This window comes from Manacus vitellinus, unplaced genomic scaffold (assembly GCF_001715985.3).
Source record: "Manacus vitellinus isolate BGI_N305 unplaced genomic scaffold, ASM171598v3 scaffold_28_pilon, whole genome shotgun sequence".
Classification (NCBI taxonomy): Eukaryota; Metazoa; Chordata; class Aves; order Passeriformes; family Pipridae; genus Manacus; species Manacus vitellinus.
In genome coordinates this window covers 7,548,139-7,568,828 of record NW_021940122.1, presented here as the reverse complement: position 1 = coordinate 7,568,828, position 20,690 = coordinate 7,548,139, and the positions used below count along the sequence as shown (strand labels likewise).

The 20,690-nt window shown below is 40.2% G+C and overlaps 1 protein-coding gene across 1 annotated transcript in view; it reads left to right on the top strand.

Annotated features, from left to right (window-relative positions):
- GSK3B (glycogen synthase kinase 3 beta) overlaps positions 1-20,690 on the top strand; it is a 157,212-nt gene that overhangs the window by 77,085 nt on the left and 59,437 nt on the right. Inside the window, exon 5 of the mRNA XM_029960636.1 lies at positions 9,812-9,895. Within this exon, the coding sequence (XP_029816496.1) occupies positions 9,812-9,895 (84 nt within the window). The remainder of the gene's footprint in view (positions 1-9,811; positions 9,896-20,690) is intronic.

Genomic DNA, 20,690 nt, shown 5'->3' with positions numbered 1-20,690 from the left:
GCTGGTGCTTGGGAAGCTGAAACTGGAAGCCCATGAGGTGGTAGTGTAGCCTTTTGAAATTTGCTGAAAGTGTGCCACTTGAAATTCATGGTGCTCACTTGGCATATGAAATCATTCTTTCTGCATCATTCTTTCTTTTGGAGATCTTTGTTCCTTTTTAGTGTGACTAAGTGGTGAATCTAACCATAGTACAGTGTCTGCTTTTAAAGTTGTCATTAAAAACCACACCTTGTTATGCAAACAGTTGCTAAAACTTGCTCTTCTCTGTACTCTTTCTTTTGGGGCAATTTAGGCTATAAGTGAATGTGAAGATTTCCTAATCATTTCATTGCTGTGACACCCTTTTGCCTAAGGAAATGATTTCTCGAAAAATGGGACAGTGTTTGAAAAGCGCTAGCGCTGACTAAGAAAAAAACCCTCGAGCAAGAAGTCTGATAACCTGTTTTATCAAACTTGGAATGCTAATTCTTCTAGTAACTTATAGTGCATTTGTACTTTGACGTAGTTGGCTTTCCCTTTCTAAGTGTATGATAGATTGCTTGTGTCTAACAAAGGTCAGCTGGTGAAATTATTGTGCAGCTCTGGGAAGAATGTGCTGCTGTCTTTTAATATGAAGACAGTGTTTGGGGAAGCTTGATTTTTTTTTTTTTTAATATATAAAACTGAATGAGTGTTAGTTGTTCTTACACAGGTGTGGCTATTATCTGAAATTTGGTAGAGTAGTTTTTATCTTAGACCTGGTATTCACATGTTGTGGTTTTATTAGTTACAGTGGTAGCTAATACATTCTGCTATCTGCTCATGACAGCCTTGCCAAACCAGGGGGTGGGGAATCCAATATGGATTTAGGGAGAAAGGCTTATTGTATATGTGTATAACGTAAGGAGTATAAGTTCCAATTTTAACTTTACTGCTGGAGTTGAACCAATTTCTTCTCCCATTCCCCCACCCTCAGAGGAGGAGCTGCCCTGTCTTCCTCTGAATTCGGCAGGGAATGCTTAACCTTTTAAAAGCTTAGTTATCTGGGAGCTCATTATTAAGACTTGTACTTACTGAAAAATTTAATTCTGCTTGGCAAATAATCATCTGCAGGCAGCTAATTCCACTTACCAGTTCCAATCCCCTTTTGCTCTCTGCTAAGTCTTCACCTGTCATTTTCCTTTCTTGTGTCCTCCTAATTTGAATATTGCCTCTTAGGTCTGAGGGAGTCATTTAGATTGAAATAAAAGCCCCTCATGACTTGTAACATCAGGCGTCTTCATGTCACGTAGAAATAGTCCTGAGACAAAGGAAAAATAAACATCGGAAGCAACCTGTTCCCTAAATAAATATTTTTTTTGAGGGGGAGGAGGAATTATTTTTGTTTATCAAGTCCTTTGGAATCTGTTTGCACGAAACATCTGCTACATCATATGTAAGAAGAGAAGGTCAAGAGTAATAAAACATTTCATTAATGTTTAATAACATAGTGATTAGGAACCCAGCAAATGACTTATGCCCGTGGGAGATTGGAACTTATTTGATTAATAGATTAATTGCAACCTGTTCTGGTTGTGATTGCAGGTGTAAGGTTCCACGGATGTTGCAAAGTCCCTGAGGACTGATGTTACAGGCACTTCTAGACTTACTTTCTTTTTCTTCGTTGAAGAGTTGAAAATCAAAACATGAGGAAAAAAGTCTGAATGCTGTTTTTATGTAAGGAAAATGATTTTTACTGTGAGAGAGATCCTCTGTACTACCACTGAAAAAGAACGGCTATTATCTCTGGAAACAGGGCTGCCTTTTAGAAAATACTTCTCCTTTCAATTATTCTTCTTCTTGCACTTTATTTCAATCTTATATAATGGATTTGAACAATCTCTCGAGTTCAGACCCAGCTCTGTTTTTCTCACTTTTGTCTTGGGTGCACTGCAATTCCTCCTGCATTTGGACTCGCTGCTGGCAGAGTACAGTAGGTGCTGTAGAACGGAAGCATAAAACTGAGCTGTTCATCAGGTCACAATATTTGAAACAACCACTTGAAAATGATTTAGTGAATTTCAGGTTGTGGTCTCAAAGTGACATGATGCTGGAAATCAGTTTGCCTTCCAAGTTCAGTCTTGAGCTTCCAAATCTGGCAGGAACTTAGAGATGGCATTAAGTCTCAGAGAGGCTCTTAAACTCTTTCATTCAAAGAGGCAACAATGAGCTAACGAAGAAGATACTGTTTTCCACCCTTCAATTAACTGCTGAGATACAGGAAGGATATGAAAGAAAAGTCAGATTTTTTTCTCCTGTTCTCCTGGAAGAGATCAAGACTTGTTTTATCACTTAAGAACACAAATAAGCCATTTCTGTCTCCAGTTATAGGAAACGATGTGTAATAGTTGTATGAAGGTCAGGTTTTCTGCTTAGGGACTGTGTTCTGCATCAGGAAGAGCAGGCTGAAGATGACATAATATGGCATTTGCCATTGCTGACTGCCTAGGGGAAGAGTTAGAAAGTTCAAAGCACATGGTCCCTTTGTGAGAATGGATGTAATGCCTGAGTTTATTGGGAACAGTAATACCACAGAAGGAATTAATAAGGTGGAAGCAAGGTGTGTGTTAGTACCCCAAATTTCCATGCACTATGTCTTTCTGTCAGCTCACTCATTACTGCATGGTTGGGGTTCAGATCTGTCTAGTTCTTAAGAGGCTAATGAAATCTAGCCCACATTTGTGGTAGCCTTGTGACTTTTTGTTTCACTCATTATTCTTTAGCCTTAGTTACAGGTACGTTTTTTGACTCTTGCTGCCCCTGTCCACTCTTTCAGTCCAGCTGCTAATAAATCACAGGTTTGCAGGTTGAGAGTGCACTGGTGGCCCCACCTACGCTTGCCTGAACACTGTGCCTTCATCTTGCCCTGGCCTGGCTCCAGCCCCAGCCCAGCTCAGTCTGCCCATTGGCCTCTTCAGGCAGGTCCTGCCTGCTGCCGCATTCGTAGCCTACGCTTTTTCCCTGATCTGTGCCTGTGCCAAGGCTGAAGGTCGCTGTGCTCAGTAATAAATTTTGGACAGAATACAGCTGACGCACACATTCTGTGCCTCTGACTCGTTCTGGGTGTTCACAGGCCAACGTATCCGAAACACTTTGCAGTGCAACCTTGCCCTGTGTCTCCATCGTTTGTTGCTTCAGGATCTTAATTACCAGATTTTTACTTGACGACAAGTAGTGGAAAGTGTGGCAGCATTGTGGAACTCAATAGCAAGATGAAGCTAAGTTTGGAGCCTTTGATTTCTTCTGGTTATGTAGCAAAACAGAGCATGATGCAACCACAGTTCACTGAGTTGCACGGAACTGCACACGCAAGCGTTCTGTGTCTTGGACCCCCTGCCAGCTTCCTCTGCTCATCCCCATCGCACGGCACAGAGCACATGCACTCACTGTTCTCATGTTGCATAGGCACTTAGTCTTTGGGTTTTCCCTTGTATGAGGATTAGGATTCCTATGAATGGCAGGCAGAAAGTGGTGTAAGGAAAAGGTGAAGGAGAAAGTGTTTAAAGCAGCAATTCTACATTTGTGCTGTAAACTGCTGATGGCTATCACCAATTTTTTGTTTTGTTTCTTTAGTTTTATTTTGTTTTCCTTAGGAAGTCCCAGAATGTTAGCAATATATAAATCAGTATTTGATCTGTGTCTCTGGGACTTTTTGGATTATAAAAGTTGAAGTGCTTTTATCTTTGGTAAAACCCTCCAAGCTGCTTCTGTGTGCATGGTTGTGTTACACACGAGTAGAGGTCGAAGCAGGACAAAGTATCTGGACTTTCTAACCTGTGTGTTAGCCCTGTCCTGCTCCAAGTATTTAACAGTTGTCAATAGACTAGCACTGTCTGGGTGGTGTGTTTTGTGGCATTACAGCTTTTGATATGTCAGAGATACAGATATTTAATACATAGTATTTGTTTTCTGGCATTGTCCTGTGTTTCTGCGTTAAAGGTCATGATTGTATGAGTTTGAGGCTAACAGGTGTGCTAAAAATGGAGACCACCCCAAATTAGATCTGTTGGTGTTGTAATTATGCCATGATTGACAGGAGGGGGTGACTGGGGCTTTGTCCTAATCCACGCCTCAAATGTAAATGAGGAAGACTGTGATCCCTGTTGACATTTGTCTCTGCTTGCCTAATAAATGGACTTATCACACTAGTGATGACCAGCATGGGCAGATTCCCACACCAGGTTTCTGTAGTTAAGCCCTTTTTGCACTTCTTTTTCCTCCAAGCACTGATGTATTTTAGTGATATCTTGGGGCAAATACAGAAAGATTGGCCTTTATTCTGAAAATGCCTGAATTATCATATATCTGTGAAAGGCAGTTCTGTGAAAATAATTTCTGTAATAATTCTGCTGACAGCAGGACAGTGTTAAAAGCAGCTTTGTAATTGATGCTGTTTGAAACTCATCTTTGGAGGAATGGGTCAGGCAGCTTCAGGAATTTTTAGAGAAGACGTGGTACAGCTTTTATTTTGCAGTCTGTCCCACTAAACTTAGGACAAACCACACATACTAGAATTGGAGCTTTAGTAATGACATTAGTAAAAATATGTTAAATTTTTGGCAAAATTGGGTTTTGTGGTCCCACTACCCCTTGGTAAGCTGTAAGGTGCTATTTCAAAGGCATCCTCTGTGGTCTCCAGTTTTTTTGTTTCAGTATGTCTTACAAAACTGAGTCCAGGAGGGATGGCTTAAATGTTGTGTAGGCAGCTCTCTGTCTCTGCAAGGCATCAAGCACAGCTGTCTAGGATCACATTGTAAAACCTTTGTCAGCATGTGCCTACTGCCCTGTGCTTGGTGTTCTTGTAGTGGGAGATGGTCAGGATAAAGAGCTTTTTTGCTTTTTTTTCTGCTGTATGAAAAATCTCTCTAGGTTTCAGCCTCAGCCTGTTCTTGGGGCAGGCTCAGCAGTGCAGTGGGTGAAGGTGAGTGGATGTGACTGGTCATTCTGGCTGTTCGAGTGGAAGGAAGCAGGGAAAAAAAGAGCAAGCCCTGCTGCTTCATCACTGTCTTCATGTCTCCTGCTGGAAACTAGTTTCTTCCCCAGCTTTGCCCACGGCTTTCTCCTCCTGCTCTTCACTGTGGGAAAACATTTACTGAAGGATAAGAAATGGGGTAGAATGGAGAAGATCATGGTGGAAGCAGAGGAAAGGAGGGAAGCGTAAATGTAACGTGCAAGAGGAGAAAAGAATGTGTGTACTGAGAAATTTTGATATACCTGTGCTGCTTCCATCCATGTATAATGCCACAGTTCATGCAATGACCCTCCAGTTTCTGTTTTTCCAATCTGATAGAAGAACACAAGATACTGAGCTTCATCATTTGAAGGGATTATATCAAGAAGAAAAAAAATCAGTTCAAAAAAGTGAAAAAATAAGAATTAACTTTAGTTGCTGGCCCTACTTGATTTAGGCAAGAAGACTGATGCTGAAGGTACTTGTTGAATTAGATTGGTAGCTTATCCCACTTTTCCCTCTAAAAAATATCAATTCTAAAAAGACGAGATGTACACAATTTTATCTGTTCACAAGAACCAGATCATGTCCTTGGTGTGACACAAAGGAAAAATATAAATCTCTAATTTCATCCATTTCATCAGCACTGAACATAATTCTCAATGAACCATGTTGAGATTTTAAAATGGCAGTTCAGAAAAAAAATCAAAACCCAGCATGCCCGTTAGCTAAGAAAACTGAGGAATTACCTTCTGAACTGGATCCAGGTGATATTTCTACACTTCATTGGGTGTATAATGGTAATGTCATGCTGACATGAGCTGTACAAAACCATTCACCTTCATTTGCTCTAGTCCAGTTCAAGAAGTTACAAGTCCATAAAGCATCATCTCTGATGATCCAGTAATTTTATCCCCTGTTGTAAGAAAGGGAGGGAGAAGGAGGCTAGAAGGCAAAGAGTCAGATTAGGAGTAATGAATGCAAACTGGTTTAGCTCTAGAAGTCCCTGGATGGGGAGGGAAGGGAGTGTGTGTGGCAGGGAGTGATGGATATCTGTAATAGCAGATTACAGTAGTGAGGCAGAAATGACCTTGCTTTGGTGGTTTTGTATCAACTGCAGCATTAGCACAGCTGCAAGGGATTGGGGCTGTAACTTTGGAGAGAAGGTGTGAATCTTCATGTGTGAGCTTTATTGGCTATGCTTTGAAGTTATAAATCTGATGTCTTGGCAATCTTTAACCAAATCTTTAACCTCGATGAGTAACCAGTTTTCTTCAATAGAACGAACAGATAAGAGACAATCTGGTCTAGGAAAGTTGTCTTCATAAGTGATGAACAGGGTTTTGTTATGTGGAGTTTGCTTCAGTAGTTAGTGAAGGGCTTAAATGAGCTGATCATAAAGCAGTGTTCTGGAGTTGTGTGTCAGCAGCCCTTTGCCTTCTGGATAAAGAAATCTATTTTAGATAAAGAAATCGAACTGCAACAGAAATGCGCTGAGTAATCTGTTTATAGTCCCACTGCTTTGTGGCTCCTCAAAGGAACATGTGCTGCAGGAGCACATGTTTTGTGTGAACAGATGCCTGCTGGGTCCTCCCTTATGGCAAGACAGGCACTGAAGGGCTTTGCTTTCTTCAGTGCTTACCAGGCCTGGTACACTCGTTCAGTAAGAAAACTAAACCCCTTCCTTCATGCCAATGGGTGGGACAATAGGAAAGAATAATAACTTCCTCTGTGAGTCTTTGACTTTACATCCACATCTCTTGGAAGACAAAAATGATGAGTTAAGGATAAGCATGAGCTTTGTTTTCATCCACCCTGAATTTTGAACACACTGTCAGCCTTTCTCATCAGCATGTTTTGAAATGGTTTTAGTTTGCGTTATCTTTAGACATCCATTTTCTCTCTTCTACTTCATGTAGGACATCTGTCTCTGTTCATTTCAGTAAAGGTTCCCTGCTTATAATCTGATATTTCCCCTTGCCCTCATGCGTTTCTGCACTGGTAGTTGATAGTCCACATTATAATGTGAAAAGGTTGTTACTTATTTAAGATGTATACGGGGCAATGCATGGTGAAGTGAGTCTACTTCAAGTATTCATCTCGGAGAAAAAATGAATTCTTTAATGCATCAGTTTGTTCCATGAATGTCAGTAGCTCTTCCCCTGCCACGTCCAATTTGAGCTTTGCAACTGTTCGAGTATTTCCAGTTTTAACTCCACCAGGGAGTGGTGATTAGAAATCAGCTTGGTTTTAAGATTACTGAGGTGACTGTTTGACTAAGATGACAGTTTAGATTTGCTTCCTTCTACCTAGTCACAGGATGCGAGATATAGGTTACTGTGTAACTGGTTTATGACTTATCCCTGATATTAGCACCTCTTGAAAAACTCTTTGTGCAGCTGCAGCAGATGGTTAGGATAAGAGCTGAAGGAGATGGATCAGAGTGGAAGGCATCAAAGTGGGCACAGACTGTGCTTGTGCTAGGATGAGATACCAGAATATAAATATGACTTGAGCCTAGTGTTAAAATAACTTTTGCTGATTTCTTTTTCCAGTGTATCCAATCAACACGTACATACTATCTGAATAATACGAAGTGATAAACTGACTTAAGTTTATGTATGGGTATTTTAAGAAGCTACAGAGGTATTGCTAAAATAAAATTTGCGTGTTAATGCTTAGTGTATTCATTTTTCTTCCAGTAAATCGATGAGATAAAAGATTATTCCCATCTCACAGTCAGTAGGAGAAAGAGAAGAAGAAATTACTTGCTATATGTTGGCCTATGAATTGCTGGTGGAATTTGGTTGAGGTACTGGGACTTGCAGTGTTAGTAGATTCAGTCCTATAGTAACACTGCTAAGTGCCATAAAAGCCAACTGGAGAAATTAATCTTTTGTCATAATAGGTGTTCCTGTAACTGGTGAGATCTAGAGCCATCCCTACTTTGACTGGCTAGTTGAAATCTGCCCCATGTTGTAAGGCCCAGGGAGACACCACTGAGCCAGCAGTGGTTTGGACAAGACAAGAGGATGAGATCTTTCTGATGATCTGAAATTTGAATTGTGCCATACAGCACAGGAACCCCAGCCATGACTCTCAAAATTGACTTATTTTTGATAGCATTTAATAAAGAATGAGTAAGTGGAGAATATTCAAGCTCTTGTTCCTATCAGGAGAATCCTTTTCTCTGTGAGATGTGAGGCATATTGATGAGGTTATGTGGAGAAGCCTGTATTCCTCTTTCACAAATTCACTCCATAAGATTTCAGGAGATACATGAAAGACTCAGAGGTCTCTCCTTGCTTTCCCTTACTTTCTCTCTTCATCCTTCAGGATGGAATAGGCCTGTCTTGGTATGCACCTTGCTGTCTTAGGCTTTAATCTGTTCAGAAGCCAGGCTCAGGGAAGGACTTGCTTTCTCCTTAACTGCTTGGTGGATAATTGCCAACTGATAACTGTGTGAGATTTCACTCGTGTTTGTAAAGAGCTGGCTAATACTGAAGTATTTTTTCAGTCAGCAGGAGTCAGGGCTGATAGGATTAATGACGCTGCATCCTATCTAGCACCTCTTTTTTTTTTTTTAAGGCTACACAGCTTAGAGAAATTAGAAGCAGAATTTGTAGCCATGTTCACATTAGAAGCTTTGAGTGGTTCTTGTGGAGTTCCTTAACAATTAATTATAGTGACAGATACTATACATGACCCTCTGATACACAGAATCTGAAATCCTTGTTTCGACAGCAGCACTGCACAACGTGGGTGTTAGCTTTGTGCATTCAAGTATGAAAGTATGTGGTGGCTAAAGAATTTTCTTCCCAAATATTCCTGAACTTGGCCAGCGTTAATGATGCTAGTAGGACCAGTGAATTAGTCTATTGTATTGGTTCTAGCTATTCAGGAAGCGTGATTAGCAATCCCACAAGTGGCGTAAAAAGTGGAATACCTTCTGTTTTTGAAGCTGCAGATTGTTTATTAATTGAGGAAGGAATAACAGCAATGGGTAAATGTGACCATAGGAAAAAGGAATATTGTAACAATATCTGTGAAGTATAACTAACACAGCTGTGCTAATTTTACTTGCTTGTTTTTGATCATACCCGCAGTTCAAAACTTCACTTGTTTTTTTCTGTTAGGCAATAAGATCCCTCATTTGTTTAGGCTTCATTTATAATGGATATTGCAGTAAAGGCACAAGTTTATCATGCATGTAATGAACTGATTTTATTTTAACAGCTTTTTCAGGTTGATATAAAATGGGAAACTAACACGATTATTCTGTCTGTCTAAACCTGGTTAAACCTTGGTTGAATGAAAGTGGGAACTCTGTTGCGTAAATTTCAGGTGCTTTTTGTTGGTATTACAAAGAGAATGGAAGAGGCAAAGATCTTTTGTTGCAAACCTGTTTTGCACTGTGGAGGACGGCAGGCATGTACGTGGAAACGTTACGTTTGGTTTTACAGTGCTTGCATTATTTATGCAGTATTCAAGGGGGATAGGTTTACAACCCTTCTGGCTGATACATGGTATTATTGTAAGATCAGAAATTAAAAATGGCAAGTTAATGTCTTCTTGCCTTTTACTACTGAACCTTTAATAACGCAAGTAGGTAATTCTTGGATTTTTTTGATGGATTTGTGGACCTCAGAGGGAAAATGTACTCAAAGTTGGCAGTATTCTCAGTGATAAAGTAACTGCCATAAATACTAATAAACATGGGAAAGCTGTTGCCTCTTTCCAACTTTAGTTTTTCTTTGCTTTGTCACCTCCTGTATCTGTATATAAAGGTGTTTACTATGGTACTTTATGTTTTTCTAATTGTTTGCTTTTCTCTTGTTTCAGAACAGAGAGCTCCAAATTATGAGAAAGTTGGATCATTGTAACATTGTCCGATTGCGCTATTTCTTCTACTCTAGTGGAGAGAAGGTAAGAATGAAAAACAAAGCAATACCTTCTGGTAACCATCTAGGGTATAAGTGAACTGTTAGAATTTCTAGAGAAGACAATGGACATGATAACATAGAGCAAATGCTATAGTGGTGCCTCAACAGGTCAAACTGGAGCAGATGTGTTTCAGTATGGAAGTGTGTTGTCCATAAGGAGTAGAGTTATTAGTATAACACAACAGTAGTGCAACAGATTTGGATATGCAGTTTAGATTTAAAGCATTTATTTGACTTTTCACAGACCCAGCCCCTGTATGCTCTTGTTCTCCTTCCTTGTGCATCTGTTCCACATACAGGTTGAGTTTCAAAGCCCAGAGGAAAGAATAATGTATGATCTTGTGATTGTAGCATTTGTCAGAATGCTTATGCTCCAGAAGAAGGAGCAACTACCTGGATTTAATAAATCTCAAGAAATAGACACTGCCATTTGTTTTCCATCCAAGTTTAAAAATTCCTTGGGATTTTTAAGAAGGGGTTACAAGGTTTAGTTTCAATGTGAAATTATAACACATTCCTTGTCTAAGTATGTATCAGCATTTTACGAATCATAGGATAATTCAGGATGAAATGGACTTCAAGATGGCATCTGGTTCACCCTTATGCTTAAAACAGGATCATCCATGGAGTAAAAAAAAAAAAGTCTTTCTGTCCCTCATGGGAGTTAATGCAAGCTGTGAGGTGAGCTAGATGACCTTCTGAACTTCCCCTAATCTTTCTATATATTGTTATAAATATGTATATAATTTTTTATATAATTTATATAAATGCTACAATTTTTTAATTTTTTTAAGCAGATTACATTCTTAGTTGTCTTAAGATGCTGGTGCACATACACTGTCCACAATGCTGCAAAGGGCTGTATATGAGAGCTGATAGCTACTGACAGGCTATTAACTGCAGGTTAACAAAGTGGGTCAACATAATGGAAGAGGCAGCCCACCCACTTCATGGTGTTTGGAGCCAGAAAAGGAGCTGGTATCTCCAGGATAAGTTGCTGGTGACAGGTCGCTGCAGTCTTGTGCAGGGCACAGAAAGATAATTGGAAGACCTCTGCTGTTACCTCTCTGAGGAGTGGTTTGAGGGGGATCTGGCTCTGTGCCTTGTCTGTGCCTATGGAAAGCTTGCAAAACCTCTTCACAGGATTTGAGAAATATGGTTTAGATTTTTTCATTATTTTTTTGATCAATCCTTCCCCTTCCTTGCATGCCCTTGCCTGGTGATAGCAAGCATTTTCAGTGTTGTATGGCTGTGGCTGTTTTGCTGGTAGTGCAGTGTAGTTTTTTAGGCTGTATTTTGTTCATAACTAGAAATTCCTCAAGCAGCATGAGAAATTCCTCCTTCAAACAGTAGAAGCATTAAAACTGCTCAGAACATTGTCCCAGTAGCCTTTGTCTAACAGTAGCTTGAGAAAAATTGTTTTGGAAATCTTTGGCTTGATGTTGAGCTTGAGACTGGATTTACCATTCTGCAAAACATAAACGTGGCTGATTCTTGGCAGCACTAGTTTTGCTTTTAAAACTGCAGTCTGTATCCGTGGCCAGTGAATCTTAATACTTCAGTGAGAAGTTTTTCTTTCATTTTGCTTTCTTCTCTTCTCTCTTGATGCCTCTACTCTGTGCCTTTGAGATTTCCACTGCTGCCTTGTTGCAAAATGGGACAAATGTGAACCAGTCCCTGGGGCCAGTGCACACCCAGCAGAACGTCAGCAGTGTAACGTTGCAGTTCAGGTTGCAAGGTCTCTTGCAGTTCAATACAAAAAGATGCACAATTGGCTTGCAGGTATTGCCACGTAGGTGGCAGCATGTGAAGATAACTCAGCAATGGCATGCATGACTCCTGCCCTTTCTTGCAGCTCTCAGGAAACGCCTGCAGAAGAAGCTGTAGGAAACACAAGCTGAGTGTTAGCACAGCAACTTGCCAGTGCTTTTCCTGTGTGGGCTATAAGGCCTTAACTGGTTGCCATTCTGGTGGCAGACTGGTACTCCAGGAGGAGGAGAGGGCTGGAGTTTGCTGTTTGGACAAAGCTCTGAACAGCAGCAAGTTGGTGTTCTGAAACTCATCTGGGAAGGAAGAATAACATTTCTTATCATGTTTTTGTCAGTTTGGGAAGCAGTAACATCTTTTCCTTTGTATTACCCTCAAAGTCAAACTGGCCCTTTAAGGATTAGAGAAGGGAGAAAAATGTCCCATCTGGTAACCAGGAAGGGCATGTAGGGAGCAGTTGCTCCCTACAGCTGGGTGATAGGTACCCAGAACTTTATATAAACTGATTATTGAAGCCAAGTGCAGTGGGAAGAGTAATGTAAAAATCCAGGGAATGTATAGCAGAAAAGGCAGCAGCATAGTGGTGACTGGGGCTTGCAATTGTTGTCTGTCTTCATGAGGAACTTGACAATTGTCTGCCTTAATCCGTGTTTGTGCTAATTAACTCAAGTCTAGCAGTGAGTGCAAAATCTCAGAGGTAACTATTATACTGCTGATCTCTTTAATGACATTTTGATACTTATATTTCAGGCATTCTCATGCATAAAGGTTTTCGTACCACTGTGATTACTCCACCTGTTTGTGTTGCTTAGACTTCTCCCTTCTTCCCTAGTGCTTGACACTGGAATCTCCAAGCCCAGAGACTTTTCTTTCTTTGTTTTTTTTTTTTTACCAGTATCTGAGAAGCTTAAATCTGGTCTTGATTTAGAGGTCCCTCAAAGGATTTCTCCAAATCCAGTCAGATTCAAAGAGACTGGCACTCTTTGAAAACCATGTGTCTAACAGTCATTTTAGTTCGTTTTAATCACTAGATATTATTAGACACTGGGCAACCTTAAAACTGGCATTATTCTAGCAAAACAGGGGGTTTCATTCTTGATCAGAAAACAAAAAGTATCAAGTAGAAAACTAATTCTAAAAAACACTTGCTAGTCAGACTATTCCTTAGCTGCATCAAAGTTGTACACCTAGTTTGTAGGGATTTGGAGCTCTCCATTAGCTGTTTCAGGGGGCTCTCTGTGGAATTGGTTGAAGTGTTTGAGCTCCTTAACTTTTTTTTTCCCTTTATGATGAACTGTCCTTTTTATGTCTCCCATTTGCTTAAACATTTTTCCTGCTTTTGCCAAATGCCTTCAAGCCTTAGGAACATGGAAATCTTGTATTAAACATGACTTTGACTGATTTCTTCTCCTTTGTTTTCTGTTACTGGGTGACTCCCTCTTGTCTGAACATCTTTGAATTTGTACTGCCTTTATATAGGTATATTCTCTGTGTGTGCATGTGTATATTCACTTAAATGCATGCACAGAGATATATTTATACCTTTGTGTGTATATATAGACATAAAAATTGTTCTGAGAACTGACTGCGTATTAATCGTGTTTGACTAATAATTTCTAGTTTAGAAGAGCTCAGAGAAAGCACATAATATATATTCATATAACAGCTGACAGCCTTGGCATTCAAGTTGCTTCTGTAAACTATTTCCTTCTCAATTCTTTACAGGTTTACGGATGTTTGTCACACCTGTTGGATAACCCAGTTTTTTCAAAAGCCTTTTCCTTAATGAATTTGCCAGAGTAGATTCTAATTTCCTTTTTTTTTTTTTCTGGGGCTGTATGAGATATCTGGCAGAAGGCACTGTCTTTCATACCTGTAATGTGCTTTTTGTTAGTCCAGAACACGTAATTACAGCTGGTGGAATGAACCAGAGGTGAGGAAGAACAACCAAATAGTGGGTTGAGTTGTTGTATGAAAGATTCTCCTGGTGGAAGTAGTCACAAGTCTTTTCCATGCTGAATTTCTGTGATTTGTAGTTTTCTAGGTAATTCTTGGAGAAAATGGGGAGGATTTTAGGGCTGACCAGCTCTGCTCTTTGATATTGGTTTTGATATTATGCCTTAGGGTAGGGTCTTGAACAAGATGCTTGGTTTGCCTGCCAACTTACCACTGGGACATCAGACTGTATTAGGAAGGCATATATTTCTTGGTTGACTTTTGCTAAATTTCCTTAATTTCAGGGACTGACTTGCATTTAGCATGGTACAAAATGTAAGTGTTGATGTCCTGAAGCAGGGGGAGATGGTCTTGCTGCCTGTCCTTTTTAACCTAATTCTTCTCAGAACCTTTTGAGCCATGCTCCAAGGTAGGGCAGATGTGAACATAGTGAGTGATTCCTCTGGCTCCTTTGCTAAGATGTTTTATAGACTGACCTAACTTCTTAAATCAGTGGCTGTCGAGTAAAATTATTCAGCTGTGTAAAACCTGAAATGAGTTTTCAATTCCCATTTTTTCCCCCTCTCTATTTCTGGTTTAGATCTTTGTGGTATTTCATAACTGTCACATTTCCTTGCATGGATATTTTTGAGTGTTTAATAAGACTGATTGATCCATATCCGTGCCCAAAAGAGGATGAGAAGTTACTGAAGGGATTTATTTCTGCATCAAATCATATAAAAGTAAAGTAAATAAAGTTTTTGTTGACTAATTGCATCTGTGGTTATGTAACTTTTGTTTTTCCTCATTAAGGTGGCAGAATTCAGAGGAGTCAAACAAAGCATATGTGGAATCACAGAGTGATCATAAATAGGCAATATGCTGACTCTTTCTTGGAGGCTGAGCTGGCCCTTCTGCATGCTCTAATTGATGTCTAGTCTTATGTAGCCTTAGCGATAAGGGCATGTAGCCAAAGGTCCATGAAGACTCAGGATGGAAATTTACTCCCCTAGACTTAGGCTGAAGTTTAAAATAAACATAGAGGACATACACACTGAGCTGCATCTGTAAGCTACTGTGCACTATCTCGTGTGCTCTGGCAGCAGTGTTTTAAACTGCAGTGAAGAAGTTTGAAAGAAGGGAGCAACTGTCTGATTTGCAAGTTTTTGGTGTTTCTCTAGGTTCATATCCCTGTTAGAAAAAGACATATCCTCCACCTTCAAAGAGGCAGGAACGTCATCATTCTTTCTTGCAGGAGTGTTCAGATGAGTTGTCATGTAAGGGCCGTCCATTCTTGTTCCCTGTTAAAATCGGAACAATTTGGTTTCTTAACTGAACTTAAAAAAAAGTTACTGTGTAGAAAGTTCAATTAACAGAGCTTTGAGCCCAATTTTACTTTGCCAGAGCTTGTGTGAATGTTTTGCACCAGGCTAGTAATGTGCTGAAGGGCCATCCCTAGAGATGAATTTAGTCACTACCATTCATTCAATCCTTGGCAGATCTGCTGTGCTGTCAACAAAGGAGCAATTAATGCCAATTATGAGGAGTTTTGTGATGTTGGTATCTCTGTAGTCCTTGCCTGAGGCCTGCCAAGCTCATTTCAAAAAGGGCACCAGTCAGCAGATAATGATTTATCAGTTACTGCTGTTAGGGCTCACAACATGCTGGGAATTTCCTTAGTTGTAGTTATGATCAGTCTCTGGTTTTGAGTAGGTTGTGTTTTTAGAAATAGCAGTTTTGTCTGCCTCTGGTAGGTCTGTGCAAGAGCAGAGTAGGCAGCAGATCCTCAGGGTGGTAGGTGCATGGAAATAGGAAGCTCTGTGATTTCTCTCTAGACCAGTGAGCCATCCAGTACATCTGACTGGTCACTTTCTGTTCTCAAGTCGTTCCTCTATCAGCTCTAGCTACTGCTCTCATCTTCCCATGTTGGATGGCCATCAGGAAAGCAGTTTGTATTGCTTATCCTGAGGCAGGCTTATAGTTTGAACCATTATTGTGTAATGTCTTGCCTAGTTTGGATATATCCTGATTCAAAAATTCCTACTCACTCTGGAAGGTAGCGAACAGGCAGGAAAACAGTGGATGTCCAAACACCGCTTTTTGTTTTCATGGCAAGGTATGTGGGACAGTCCAGTGATCCCAACATCATTGTCAGTTTTCATCTTCCAACAGACTTATTGCCAGTTTATGGCAGAGTCTCTGCTTGAGAGCTGTGGTTCAAATATCCACAGATCACCCGTGTCAAAGATGATAAATCAGTCCCACCTTTTAGATGTTGGGTGGATGTTTCTGACTTCATAGAAATTATTTCTCCTTGAAAGTACAGCTATAAGCTTAAGGACTTTATAGGGCATAAAATAAACAAGAATCATCAGGGATTCCCAAATTCTTTCAATGTGTGACCTTTTCCTTTACAGTAGCCTCTCTTTAGAGGGGAAAAATAGGACAGAAAATGTCTTTTTTTTTTTTAACAACAAGGAATGTCTTAGTGCATCATCTAAGAACCTGGACTCTTTCAGTGATCAAAAGTAGATAATGTTAACCAGTTGTCTTTGAACAAGACCTGGGAAAGTTCTTTAAATATGAATTATATTTGGAGGGTTGACTTCTGACCTTATGCTGCCATCACAGCTGACCAGGCTGGCAATTCCTACATAACATGACTGTTCTATGCTGAGGAGTAATGAACATTACAGAACAGTTTAGTAAGTTTTGATATGTAGGTATAGGAACAAAAGTCTTGGGACAGATCTTAGTTCTCCAACTCAGTCATGGACATTGAGGGATTAGGAAAGGAGGTACTTTGCCCAACATTTGTAATACTAATAGAAAATATCGATATCTTTCTGAACACTGTAGTTGAGTCTTCAACTGCTCTTACCCCCCGGATTTATCTGTGTGAAACTGCAACTGTATCTCTAGGCATACAGTCCCTATATTTTGGCAGCAGCTTCAGCTCTGTTTTGAAATAGATGTGGTTGTAAACTGCAAGTAAAACCAGGCACACGTGGCCACTGGATGTCACCATTCCTTTATACAAATAAGGTCAGCTAACACATGTTTTGCATTTTCAAATTTTTCTAGTTATCATGGCTACTGGGTAGTTAGAGTATGAAGGCTGCAAATTTTTGCTTTGTCTTTGAATGCATGTCCAAAGTCTTCGTATTTTTAACTTACAGTGTCAGTCTTCAAGATAAGGGAAGGAGGGTGAGTTTCTCATGGTGCTTGATAAGGGGATGTGAAGTGTGTGGTGGTTGTAGCTTTAAGAAAAAGTAAAATAGCCCTTTTTTGAATCCGGGACAAAAACTATGTGACTTTGAACCTCCTGTGTTGTCTAAATCTAGATGCCTAAGTCAGGGTGAAGGGCATATTTTACCTCATGATGACACTTTGGTGTTTAAATAATGCACTCTCAAAAAAGGCATAGTCCACGTGAAATGCTAAAAGGCATTTTCTTGCATTCCAGCTTAAAGGTAAATCCTTCAAGTTCTTTTTGACAGAACCCTTGTGTAGCTGCCATCCTGTCAGTAAGAGCTCTGTGTGCAGTACCTACCTCTGAAACATCATTGGTGGGGTGCTGTCATATGGTAAAGAAAACATGATTCCCTTCAGTGAACTGACTGGCTTGTTTACTTCATATAGTCCCAATACTGATGCCTTGGGACAATTTTAATAACGAGAAACACATCTTTGAGGCATATTACTTAATTTTAAGCTAATCGCTTGTCTGTGTGCTTTTAGCTTGAATAGGCAAGTAAAGTGAGTTTTTTCAGACTGCAATTAATTCCACATTTATTTCTCCAAATGCAAAGTTAGTTAGAGTCCTGTTCATCTTCTCTCAGTTGCACTCATACAGCTGGTCATGTGGAGTCCATCTAAAAACTAGCAAAAACCCACCCACAAACCACACCAGAGTCACCACACTCTTACTGATCTGCCAGGAGAAGAAAACTGAAATGAGCATGTTCATCACTTTTTCCAAATGCTGACCAGTAAATTTAGTCACCCTAGAAGAAAGAGCACCCAGAATAGCTTTTCAACCTTTTTATCCCATTACTTGACACTCAGAGAAATTTTCTTTAGATTCCAGGTTGGCCTTGACAGTTCAGGAGTACTTCTAACATCTTACTAGATGCCGACATATTCTTCAGAGTATGATTTTGCCCTTTGCTGTCAGGCTGGTGTTTGGCACATATGACCTTCCTGGCTTCTCTGGTCACGTTGGTAGTTGGGCCGTGACTGACTAATGTTGATTGGGGCTTTATGCACACACATTGTAAATTTAGTGTGTGTCTGATACATAAATAAAAGCTAACAAAAGCTGGTAGAAAGCACTTAGGATCAATGTGGGGTTTGTTCAAGTAGGGGATGATCATAGAGAAGGAATATTTGAACTTTCCCTGCAAGCAACAATGTAGAAAAGTGAATTCAATAGCTATTGATTTATTTTAATTCAATAGCTGTTTCTTTATATTAGCCTCAATTAAGCACAACTGGATGGTGCTTAAGACAGATTACTTGTGGGGACTGAAAGAGAGATTTTTAAAGTGGGGTTTGAGACCTCCATGCATCCTTTCCTGTATCAGTAAGGCAATGTTTTCAATTTCCCTCAGTCCTCAGCCACATTATGTGTAATGCTCATGTACTACAGTAGTTGTTCTTTCCTCCTGTTTTGTCTCCAATTTCTGGCACAAGGAATAAAATCAGGTTGCTAGAATGTTTTAGTTCTTCTGTCCTAGTCTTTCTCATGCCTCTTAGTATGGCATAGGTTGTATTAGTATTTTCTTGTATGAAATATTTCCCATCAAAGTGAAGTGGTGCCTGAACTGTGGGTTCTTGAGAGGCACGGAGCGGTTTGATGGCAAAGCAGTGGTTATTTTGCTGTGGTTCGTTTTGGAGCAGCGTTTGTCAACTGAGAATTTATCTGCCAAGTGACAGAAAGCAACTTCTAACATTTGGTGCAATTGCTGGTACATGAGCTGATTTGCTGAAGTCAAAATCCTAATGAAATACATCGATTCTGTATTTCAGGGTCTGGCTTTCTGTCCTCCCCCTTTTTTATTTTAAAGAGTACATGGTCATAATCTTAGCAGCAAGCACAGGAGAACATGGATGGACATAAACATTTGACCTGCTGATGAAAGCTAATAATATTCAGTCCCAAGACCTTTAAGGAGAAGTGAGTTATTTAATGACATCTTGTGTTTGCTTTCTGTAATTTATATGCTGCAGTCTCCTCTGGACTTCTCTGTTCTCTGTAAGTTGTTTCAGAGATACTTGTGACAGTCAGGTTACCTTGGTTTGTTCCCAGACCAGTTCTGAAACAGCAGTATGGAAACAAGTCACTTGTGGAATATGTGGTAAGGTTTCCTGTAATGGAAAGATAAGCATTTATCCTCCCAGTTGATCCTTGAGCAGTTGCCCTCATTTGGCAAGCTCTTTCAGCTAACCCTGTTTCCTATTGCAATACATCTGGGTCACTGGAAAAATATGTGTTTAGGAGGAATGCATGAGGTAGGCAAACCAGGTTACATCACCCTCAGGGTTTGTCAGGCCATGACTGCTTCTTAGCTTGTCCTGAATCTTATTCAGGGAAATCCAGGTAACTTGGATGTTACTTTCATCCAGTTCATGTTCAAAGAGAAGGATGAGAGGTCGTGAAAACTCTTTTCTGTGTGTTTATGAGCCCAGTGCTTGGTAACACCAGGAGGATGTTGGTCAAAGCACTTGCATCATCTTTGATTTGTTTAATTCATAAAGAGAACAACTGAAGTTAGTTGCATATGGTAGGAGTGGAATATGCAGTTACTTACATAGCCAACAGCATAAGCCTTGCATTTATAGAATCATGGAATCAACTGGGTTGGAAAAGACCTTGTCCAACCCTTGATCCAACACTGCTGTGGTTACTAGACTCTCTCTCTAAAAAATTTCTTCTTTATATCCAACCTAAACTTCCCCGGCAGAGCTTAAGATTGTGCTCTCTTGTCCTACTGCTGATTGCCTGGGAGAAGAGACTGATGCCCACCTGGCTACAGCCTCCTTTCAGGGAGTTGTAGAGACTGATGAGGTCTCCCCTGAGCCTTCTCTTCTCCAGGCTGAACAGCCCCAGCTCCCTCAACCTCTCCTCACAGGACTTGTGCTCCAGTCCCTTCACCAGCTTTGTTACTCTTCTCTGGACCTACTCCAGCACCTCTATGTTCTTCCTGAACTGAGGGGCCCAGAACTGGACACAGCACTCGAGGTGTGGCCTTGCCAGTGCTGAGTACAGGGGAAGAATGACTTCCCTGGTCCTGCTGGCCACACTGTTCCTGGTACAGGAACATCAGTTCTTGCTAGTTGGTGAGGGAAAGGTATTCGTGTGCCTTTGTGTTCTGGTGGATAATGTGTGATAGACAGGATACTCAGGAGCATTGCCATGCAAAGCCCATGTTGATTGTTCAGGTACTGTGCGTAACATCAAAACTCATAAGAAAAACCTCATCTCTAAGATTCAGGTGCTCGAGGGTTTTTTGTGCTTCTGTCGTGTCATGTCATGCCATTGAATTTGTCCCATTTCCAACAGAACATAAAAATGGAGGCACAAAAACAAGGCAAAGTTGGTATGAACTAAATAGACTTCTGTAATTGTCAAAACCCACTGTTGTGAAGTTGGATTGACAGGGTTTCCTGATCACATGTTTTATTGTTTTACATGTCTCCTTTTGCTTGTACTGCAAGAGGATAATGAAACCACTATAATTTCATTTCTACTCTTTTTTTTTCCTCTCTAATCTCTCATGTAAATCTTTTTGGTACATGAAACATGAATCCTTGGATAAAAGTAATCAACTTCAGTAACAGAGTACTCGGTGCAGTGACTTGTCACCGATATGATTTTCCCATCTTCTAAGAGGCAAACATTCAGCATATTCATCAGGCTGTATCTACACTGAGTCAAACAGAATCCATATTCATGAAACTCTTTTCTCTCATGGGTTACAGGTTGCCTTACCAGGCATAAGTTAACTTTGATTTTTTAGGACATCTATTTTCTGTATTTTGTACTTAAACATTGAAAGCTCTGACCTAAGAAG